Source organism: Polistes canadensis, unplaced genomic scaffold (genome assembly GCF_001313835.1).
Source record: "Polistes canadensis isolate GaletaPanama2010 unplaced genomic scaffold, ASM131383v1 scaffold_235, whole genome shotgun sequence".
Classification (NCBI taxonomy): domain Eukaryota; kingdom Metazoa; phylum Arthropoda; class Insecta; order Hymenoptera; family Vespidae; genus Polistes; species Polistes canadensis.
In genome coordinates, this window is record NW_014569782.1 from 139,288 (window position 1) to 150,630 (window position 11,343).

General features: G+C 31.9%; 1 protein-coding gene across 2 annotated transcripts in view; it reads right to left on the reverse strand.

The window, feature by feature from the left end:
* The window catches only part of LOC106790409 (thyroid receptor-interacting protein 11-like), a 34,381-nt gene that overhangs the window by 20,806 nt on the left and 2,232 nt on the right, over positions 1 to 11,343 (reverse strand). The window contains exon 3 of one of the 2 annotated variants that reach the window (XM_014755268.1): positions 8,410 to 8,484. In XM_014755268.1, the coding sequence (XP_014610754.1) occupies positions 8,410 to 8,484 (75 nt within the window). Of the gene's footprint in view, positions 1 to 223; positions 265 to 8,409; positions 8,485 to 11,343 lie in introns of those variants that run through there. The other variant, XM_014755271.1, reaches the window with a different exon arrangement.

Below are 11,343 nucleotides of genomic sequence, written 5' to 3' on the forward strand. Positions count from 1 at the left end.
CGGTAGGGTTATTATTCACAGAGGAAAAAATAATTGTCCGATATTTTTTTTTTTTTTATATACTCGTAAATAAACGGTAACACTCGGTAAGGTAATATATATATATATATATAAGAAATATTATTGATGAGGATATAGGTTAGTAGGGGAAAAAAAAAAAAGAAAAATTGTAAGAAAGAAAGAAAGAAAAAAAAAGAATAAAAGGGGGGTGTTGATCACGTGCGATGGTCAAGAGGATACACGTTCACGGTACGAGCGTTGAGAAACGACTGTGCGTTCGCTAGGACTCTTCCTCCTACCACCTAGCTAAAGTATTGCTTGCCACCACCACAAACACGAGGTGCTTCCATGTACGTGTACGTACATGTCTGTATTTGTATATGTATCCTAACGTATGAGGAAGAAGAGATATATATGTATAAATGAGCTTGTAAACACGTATACTCATCATACCAGGTATATATACATACATACATATACATATATATATATATATAGGTAGATATATGTACTTCGAACATTTACATATGTGTGAGTGCACGTGCATCTATATATTTACGCATTTTACTTCTTCTACAGAGAGAGAGAAGGAGCGAGGAGGTGGGTGGTGGTTGGGGAGGGGGGAACGTAGCGTGATCGACACAGAGCAAACACAATTATGGTTGTATATGTGAATATATGTGTTAGGACATGTCACAGGACTAGGTATCGATATCTCAGGTCCTACACTCTCTCTTGTTCATCCTCTTCTATCAATACTCTCTTTCTCTCTCTCTCTCTCTCTCTCTCTTATTCCCAATAAGAAACCACATAGACACGTGCACACATACGTATACAGAGAAAGGACGATACGGTTGCCAACAGAGCTAGCTAATGCATCGAGCCGCAACAAGCATGGGACTATAATATGCCCTTCGATAGCCTATTCTCTTCCTACGAGAATTATGTTTTATATAGATTCGAGGGAAAAATAAATGTACATATGTGTTTTTGTATACGCGTGCGATATATGTGTTGTGTGTGTGTGTGTGTATGTATATATAAGGTATCTTTTTGCATGGGGGAGGAGGAGAAAAATACAACGAAGGAGTATGTATTTTCATTAAGTTTTACCAAGGATAAAAAAAAAAAAAGAAATTTCTAAGATAGAAATCATTTCGATGGATATATATATATATATTTTTTTGTTCTTTTCATTTTCTTCTAACGAATTAAATTTAATGAACATTTTATTTCACAATCCATTTATATTAACAATCTCGATGGATATTACACAATACAATTGCATACATTATAGATAAAGTTAATCGTAAATTCATATATTATTATTCCCCCGTTCCCCTCCACCTCTACCTTCCTACTCAATAATTAATTTATAAAAAAAAACAATGTAACTTTTCCTATTCCTCTAATTAAATTCGATAAAATCGATAAGAAGAATATATTCCTTGTTTTCTTTTTATGTAAATAATAATATATATATATATATATACCTATTTAATTATTCGTAGCTTTGCTATTAATTCACTTTGTTAAATTAAATACATTTATACGGGAAACGAGAGAGTGAGAGAGAGTGTGAGAGAGAGAGATAGATCGATATCCGTCGATGGTTTGTAACACACATCACCCTTCTCCCTTCCTCCCCCACCTCCTTCTTGCCCCCTCACTCACCCCTCAGAGTAGAATCTATTAAGTGCGACGACGATGGGACGATGACAAAACTCGAGTATATGTGTGTGTGTGTGTGTGTGCTAACGTAGTGATATTGTGTAGCATGTATATAATAGTACACGCGTTTGGTTCTGGCATGCATAAACGCATCACTAATACATCAATTTGTATCTATATATATATATATATATATATATATATATATTATATGTATATAGATAACATATATATATATATAAATGTATGTATATATATACGGGTAGAAACCCCATGTCGCAAAGGAAAACGTAGAAGCAATTTCGTTTATATACACGCACGTGTACAACGGAAAGGGGGTTGGTAGGGGGAGGAGGGGGAGAGAGAGAGAGAGAGAGAGTTGCTGTTGCTGATGGACGACGAGGTATCGTCTAATGCATACGAAAGATCTATCGGTGTTACGGTGTACAGGTATTTTTTACGTATATTATGGATCACTAATAGTATTCGAGAACCATTGGGTAGAAGAAAAATATAAAGGAAGGAAAAAATAGTATATATATATGTATGTATGTATGTATGTATTTATGTATGTATGTATGTATGTATGTAAAGAATTGTAGATGATTTGAAATTATCCTTAATCTTGTTTGTTTAACACAATTTTTATTTGCGAGTTGATTTATAGGTTTGTAAATTCAATTTAATGATTTCTATTCACTTGTGATGATCACAGATTTTGGAAACGTGATTTGTTCGGGTTTCGAAGGTAAAGAAAAAAAAGAAGAAAGTGCATTTCAAAATGGTCGCCGAGTAGGTAAGCTTTTTTCGCGATAAGAAAACACCTCCGGCTATCTTTGCTACGAGCCTTCGATAATACAAGTCGAATTAGTAACACGTAAACTGATTGGTCGTGGTGTCTTGATTCGACCTCGATACATTTCGAGATATCGTTTACTTCTACTATTATTTCTTCTTGTTTATTCGAAATATTATCTATCATTTTAAAATTAAAAATCACATATACACACACATATATATATATATATATATAATATGTTATATGTAAGTAAATTCCTTATTATTACACATAGAAATTAAATACTATACTTGTTACGAGAAACGTACAAAAAGTTCGGCACATTGCGATTGAATTAAAATATTAAAAAAAAAAGAATCCTCGCATTTGTCAATTGTCATAATCACGAATAAAATTTAAGAATTTGTTGTTTACAAACGATAAGGATATAAATGATCTTTAAGAGGGGAAAATTAATATTATAAATATGGCATGGGGCCTATAAAGAGGAACAAAGCGAGTAAACAGCAAGCAATCGGATAGAAAGAGAGAGAGAATCATGAATAATGTAATTAGGCTAGCAACCTTTTCCGTTCGGATGTGCGTTAGAATATATATATATACATATATATATGTACATATATATATATACGAATGTACAACGCGTCGTCGCGTTTAACTACAAGAACATTTACAGAACATTTTTATCGGCCCCCATGCGAGTGGGTGCTGCGGGCGCAGCTGAAGGAAACAAGTCGAATAAAAAAGACAATGAAAGAAGAAATAAAGAGAAAAAAAAAGAAATTAGAGAAAAAAAAGAATAGGAGGAGCGTGAAAAAGGTTATTATGCTAATCGTTAGATTCCCCTTCCTTTTTTTTGTCTTCTTCTTTTTAGGAATTAATTTCTATTCGTTTTTGGAAGAATACAAACTACGCGAAAGGTTTTAATTGTATTACCTTTTATTTTTGTATAAACCGGAAATTATATGGATTATATTTTAAAAGGGAACTTTTTTTTTTCCTAGGCTAATCATTTTTTGTTTCAATTGATTTACGTTTGTTTAAAACGTTACGTAATATTTTACGATGGAAAATAATTACTTTTTCAAAAATTATTTCAATATTTCTAGCCTGCAATCTACTGTATGTATGAATGTAATTTTATATATATATATATATATATATAAGTCATTCGCGAATAATTATGCAAAAGCAAATGTTATTCAAAAGATAAAAAAAAATATAAGAAAGATATCGCTTTTAACAAAAACGATTCCGCATATTTACGGCTACGTTGCATTTTTAAAATTCAACATACACATACAATACACATGTATATCTAAATCTGACATAAGCTCCCTTACGTTTTATCAAATGTAAGAAAAGTTAGACATGAGTACTGCTGAGTATAGTATTTTGTTTCTTTTTTTTTTATTTTTTATTAAAATAAATATTCGAAAATCATTTCATACTTATTCTTTTAGAGTAGATAATTTTTCTTTTTTTCTCTATCATATAATCATATAGAAACACATAAATATTAATTATATACGTTATTCTTCATATAATTCAAATCGAATTCTTCCAAGTAATCATTGAATATCATTCGAAGATGGTAAATATAAATGACGAGTAAACACAATATGTTTTTTCTTTCTCTCTCTCACTCTCTCACTCTCACACTGCATTCGCTTATCTGTCTATCCATCCATCCATCCATCCATCCATCCATCCATCTTTATATCATTTTATGTTTTTCACTTGTTTATTAGATGGAGTAACAACGACGAGTCTTGACACAATTTTAAACGAAGGATAACACACTCAGAATTTATCGAACGTTGTGTTTCTATATTAGACCGTTGTATAATTTCTCTTGGTATAATATTCGTCTCAATGCCATTTCAAACGGATTTCAATGATCTATCTCATTCTCTCTCTCTCTCTCTCTCTCTCTCTCTTGTTTATTATTATGGTCGTAGTCGATAAAACTTTGAGTGGCTATCGAGCGTGAAGTTAAACACCACGTCGAGGATAAACAAAAGACTAAAAAGAGTGTGTGTGTGTGTGTGTGAGAGAGTGAGAGAGTAAATTAAAAAGAAAATGAAGGAACAAGTAGGAGAAGACAAAATTACATATATACACACCTATCGCATCAACACCATTTACATTTCGTCTTCGTACCATATACATAAAATCAAATTGAAAAATATAAAAAAAATAGTATAATAATAGATATATAAGAATGTTTAAAAAAAAAAATAAAAAAATAGTATAATAATAGATATATAAGAATGTTTAAAAAAAAAAATAAAAAAATAGTATAATAATAGGTATATAAGAATGTTAAAAAAAAAAAAAAGATTACATTTTTTTGTTCACTGACTGACCTTCTTTTCCTCTTCATTTCTTTTTTTTTTTTAAGAGTAGTAGCCCCTTCAATATGTGAGTTTGTGGTTTAAATTTCAATATTTTATTTGTTCTATCTCTTTCTCTTTCTTGTTCTTTTTTTTTCTCTGTTTGTCACTCTACACTTAATCGAGTCAAAGTACAGTAACGTCATAAGTAGAAAACGTTTAACGCACATGCATTTATAGAGACGATAGTTATAACCTAAGGGTAGTCATAGTCACTATCAACCCCCCTTTTAACCCTAATCATTATTCTATCTCGCTCTTCTTCCTCTCTCTCTCTCTCTCTCTCTGTCTTTGACTTTTGGCCTATCGTTAGTTATCGTATGTTTTATCAGAAAAAAAAAAAATTCTACTAAAGCCTACACTCCTCTTTCTCCTCTTCTTCATCATCCACCACCTCATCCTCATCCTTCCCTTTTTCTTTGGGCAGCTGTTGTTAAGCTTCTGATCGATTACATTTTGCGAGAATAGGAGAAAGAGAAAGAGAGAGAGAGAGAGAGAGGGTGGGGTCCTCTTCAAATTGGAGTTACTCGTTTTACTCGTATAATTTTTAACGTGGGTGTAATTATACACATATGTACACGTGTATACGTGTATACGTATGTGTGTTGTGTATGTAATAATAAAATATTTTTATATACGCGAGAGGTGAGAGGGTTGAGGACTGCAAATGTATTTTATATATTATTTATAATTGAATTTATTTAAAGTACGTTGATATATATATATTTATATATATTTACAAAGTTCATATATGTAAAGTATTCTTTAATTTTGTTTTATTTTTTTAAATAATTATTTTCGATAAAAATGAATAATTATTGTCGGCGAATTTTGGAACGAATAAAAATTCAATAGAACGATTTATCATATTTTTTTTCTGCAAAGTAATAGAAATAGAAATAATTTTTTTCGCCAACGGTGCAAATGAATTTCTAAAAGAAAGAAAGAACCAAACCAAAAAAGTAAAGAAGGTAGGCAAAGGAAAAAAGTTTGCAACGGTTAAAAGCGATAAGCGATATCGTGCTCGAAACGATTCTTTTTTTTTTTTTTTCTGGTGCATTAAAAAGTTCGATCGACTTCAAGGACTGCGGTTAACTAAACCTGTGGAGTTTGAAACGACGACGACGACGACGACATGTGAGTCACCTCGCGTGGAATTTTCTCTCTCTCTCTCTCTCTCTCTCTCTCTCTTTTCTTTCCTTATATTCTCGTTCCGTTTCGTTTCGTTTCGTTTCGTTTCGTTTCGTTTCCTTATTCCTTCTCGCGTCGTCTCTCTCTCTTTCTATCTCTAACACAAGAATTTGTTTATTTTTCTCTCTCTCTCTCTCTCTTTTTTTCTCTTCGCGTTCCTCCTTTGACGAAGATCGAAAACACCGAGTAGGGTCGGTGCAACCAACCATTTTTAGCGTCTCGTTACTCAAACGGCTTCAGAAGAAAAAGAAAAAAAAAAAGAAAAAAAGAAAAAAAAAAAAAGAAAAAAAAAATCGACATAGTACTTGCGAAGGAAAGATCGTAAAGGTTGCTTCAAGTTAGTACGATTTCCAAGGCGCTAAACGAACTCGTTCGTACATTCATCGACAAACGGGGACTAGTAACTCTACGTAAAAAAAAAATTACGAAAATTTTGTAATAAAAGATAACAAATAAGTAACAAAAATATTCATTATTTTTTATTGTATTTCATTATTTTATGTAAAATTGTCTTCCTGTATGCGAATTATTACGTTTCTACGGTCATTTTGTCGCAACCAATGAGCGGATTAAAAGAATTCAATATGGCGGACGTGGTGGCCGCCATCTTGGTAACGCGTAAGACGGCTACGTTCGCATCGTTTTTTACGAAATTATTGCAATCAAAAAATGATTTCAATTATTCAAGAGGATGGTATTATATATGTCAAATGAAAAATTAATATTAATATTAAAATAAAGATTAAAATTCATATTTATAGGCATAAATATGAATAGAAAAGCGTAGAAAATTGGTGTAAACGTTGGATTAACGTTCGAAAGGAAGCTAGAAAAAAAAAAAAAAAAGGGAATTGTGAAAAGGGGAAGAGAAAAAGAGGAATCTTGACTTTTTTTCTTTTTTTGGTAGAGGATTCGTTACGCGAGGGAAGAACATATGTATTTAGTAGACACGAAGAACAGGGCCAATCCTTTGTTGGTCCAAGATATGAAATAGGGTATAAGGCGACGCTTATCTTCTTATCTCGCATTTCTAGCGAGATTTGCTTTCTTTTTCTCTCTCTTTTTCAAAACGTATACGTGACTAAAAAGAACAAAAATAAAAAAAAAAAAAAGAAAAAAAAGAAGAAAATAGGCTTGGTAGAAACCACATCGCGGAGACACTGATTCAAGAATTTAACTTCTTTGGTACACACACGTACACACACATACACACACACACACACACACACACACGAAAAATATTCTTCGTCCCTTTTCAGGGAAAAAAATAACGAGTTGAGAAATAATATTTAAAAAGACAAAAAAGAAGAAAAATAGATAAAACAACTATGTTGAAATATAATTATCAAGAGCTTATCAACAACAAAAAACTTATTTTCTTTAATTACATCAGCGTGATGACCACTTGACAACAATTTGAAGGAAAACCTCGAGTAGTTAGTGGTATCTACCAGAGACTTAACAATAAGAATTATCGTTTTCTAAGCATTAAAAATGTTCCTTGAACGACGATGGAAATATATTTATATAATGTGTGTGTATGTGTGTCTACGTGCGCGTGTGTATGTGTATAAGACGCGTGAGTTGAGGCTAAGCGGTTTCTAGGTCGAACTGAACCGCAAAAAAAGTAAACTCTTACAAATATATATTTACATTCCGAGAGGTGATAATTCCTTGGTCAGAATCTTACTGCAGCAAAGAGAACATCCTCTCTCTCTCTAATCGATTATCGAACGTTCCATTTTTCTTTTTTCAAATTTCTCTTTCTCTTTATTATTCTACTTTCATGTAAACCGCGAAAAAACACAAATTACGAAAAATGTAAGATATTAATAAGATTAAAATCAATAATTGATTGGGACTGTTGTTTTACCGGTTGAATTTTATTACGAAACTCATCGAGGAATGCGGTTTGTAATGTACGAGAGACTCGAAAAAAAAAATAAAAAAGAAAAAATAAGTCCGTGAAAAACGGTTTTAAACTATCGATAAGAACGATAAAGAGAATTATGACTGTTGCAGTCGTTGGCGTAATACGAAGTGAGAAAGGGGAGAATGAGTGTGTCGCGTTCGGCAGTTTTATATTATCAGCCTCATCAGCTGCCACGCTTGATTTCGAGACTTCTCTTCTTATATGCTGAGTAAGAAAATACACGTCTACTCTCTGGACTCTCTTCTAGTATACATAACATATATATATATAATCATTTAATTACAATTAATTATATTATTAAATAACATTAATATCGCGTATTCGTTTATATTAAAATGTAAAAGAGAAAAACCCACGATCAGAACAATTCTATTATCATCTGAAAAAGAATAAAATAATCCCCAAATGGGGGGACTTACCGATTCTTTCGTTTTGGTGTCCAACTCGACGACAATTTTTTGCAGCTCGCAATTTTGTCGGCGCAACATAGATATCTGTAAAAGAAAAATAAGAAAAACAAATAGAACAAATCAAAGAGGAAAATTATAAAAAAAAGGGGACGAGTCTCATTGTAAAAAAAAGAATACGACGAGCCCATGAAAATCAAAACGAATGTCCCATGGATTATTAATCGTTTGCTTGTCCCCATTTAATTTCTCCTAAAATTACGATGTAAAAAAAAACGTGTTAGTAATCAGGGTGTCGACTTAAATATTGGTAACTATAATAATCAGAGAAGGAAGTCCGGTGTGATGGCGGGTGACGGTTGCGGTGGTGGTGGGGGAACGAGTACGATGAGCGAGTTTCTGTTTGCCTTTCTTATCTCAGGTTTGCCTTGCGATAATCCCCAACCCCTTTCCCCGTTACCACCTCTTCCACCACTAAACTCATCTACCTCTTAACCCCCCCCCTCCCTCTGGCCCCCCCTTTCGCCCCATGACTTCCCTTTGCGACCCGCTTCTATTCCACACACTCGTCGAGCAGCCGTGCGAGATCTTGTTCCCTGTTTTTAGTTGGGTTTCACCTTCCTCCTATTCCCCTCCCCCAACTACCACCACCACCACCACCACCCCTTTACCACCATCACGCATAAACGAAAACTTTTGAAATGAAAAACAAAAAAAAAAAGAAAAATAGTTACAACCGAAAGTGTCCAGCTGCACATCGTTGCATTTTTTGGCATAAACCTTTTTGTTTGTTGTTTTTGTTGTTGTTGTTGTTCTTTGTAACAAATTCGAGTAGAAATACACATTTTGACTTTCGAAATACTTTGAATTGGTTAAATAAAAAGATAATAAATATCTATGGGAGAGATGTTACGAATGAGAATGACGAAGATGATTACTGAAAAGTATATATTATTTTTTGGTTTGTTTGTTTGTTTGTTTGTTGGTCGTTGAACGATGATAAATATAAACGGAATATCTTTTCTAAGAAAAAAATAATGATTGTCCGGATAAGAGAGAATAATTTTTAATCGTAACTATAGTGTTCCATAGAAATTTATAGATAAGAGATTATTAGAAATATAGATTTTCTCTTGTGTTAGATAAAGAACGAGACGAATGTTAGAGAAAGTCATGTTAAATGTATTAAGCAAATAATAAATGAAATAATAGAGAAAATAATATAAAATTTTTTGACTTTCCAGCGACACAGAGTGATACGAAATTTAACTAGGTGATTTTTACAATTAATATAACTCTTCTAAAAAATTAGATTTATATTTTCTAACAAATATTTTATAATCGAAACGAGAGAGAGAGAGAAAAATGAATGATTCTTCTTCCCCATTGGTATAATACTTGAAAAAAAAATGGAAGGATCTATAGGAAATTGTTGAAAAGGGTAATCAATTCTCAAACTAACTGAACTTTTGACCTACCCTGTATGCAGTATATATGTTGTGTGCATAAAAGGTTGTTGTTCGTTGTGTTGTACTGTTTGCTTTTTTCTTTTTATTTTTTCTCTTTTTTTTTCTAAGTATTTGCGCGTACGAACCAACCGGAAATGGCGATATACTCGTTGGAATCGTACCATTTGCGTTCGTTTAACTCGAGAGAGAGAGAGAGAGAGAGAGAGAGAAAGAGAAAGAAGAAGAAGGGCATATAAACGTGGGTGGGCCCACGGTTACGTATCAAAATCGAAATAATATCGACCAACGTAATCGATTTATATCGACCAATTCAATTAATAAACACGCATACACGTTTTAATATACGTTTCAATGAAAGTATATTACGTTTATATATATATACAGGGTGTGAGTTAAAAATATTTATAAATAATTTCTACGAAACGTTTGTGATGGGGGATACGAGTAAATAACTTTCGAGAATACATCCGTCGCTTCATATTTTTTAGATTGTAAAAAGTTATTTAAAAGAAAAAAAAAAAAAAAAAAGAAAAAAGGTAATAAAATTTTGATTGGATCGATAAAGCGATAAGAACGTATCGATAATCTTTCATAGTTGCAGGAAGAACTCACAACCGTGACTCTCTCGAATGATACAAAAAAAAAAAAAGAAAAAAAGAAAGAATGAAAAAAAAAAAACATATCTACGCGATATATAAACGATCAAATATTATAAATGATAACATTTTATTTATATTACTTCTTTGCGCGCACGCACGCACGCACGCACACAATCGCGAATTATTTATTAAATCTATTAGATATTATTACGTGTAATAAAATTACATAAGTGATTTTCGTGTCGTGAATTTAACTTATCTTCATTTTTTGTTTTGTTATAAATCTTCTTCTTCTTCTTCTTTTAATAATAGGATAAAAATTTTTAAATAAATTAAAAACAATGTAATAATATATAAATGAAATAACTGTAGACAGTTTACTATAGTTATAGTGTTCAACGTAGTTACGTATCCGTTCCATTCAAAGTGAGCAGTCGTTAACCCTTAACTAGGCGCGGCCATTTTGTCGATAACTTTGCGTGTACCGTATGCACATTGTATATAACTATCTATATAATATATATATATATATAAAAATAAAGTTTCTACTATAAAACTGTAGCTTGTTGTGTGCGATATCAACTAATTAATCTTACTCAATTATATTTTCTCCGTTTAATGTCCAAATATTAATCAAAATCAGAACCAATACGAATGGAAATGTGAAAATGAAACTGGACGTGTCGTTTCTACGATATAATGATAATATCGAAAATATGAATTCTAAACGATTTTATACAAAAAAAAAGAAATCAAATAAAAATGAAAAAATATTAAAAATTAGAAAAATAAATGATATTAGTTAAGATTTTAACATAATAAAATGGCCTATGATTTTGTTCGCGTCGAATCGTTGATGATTGTTTCCTAAACTGAAA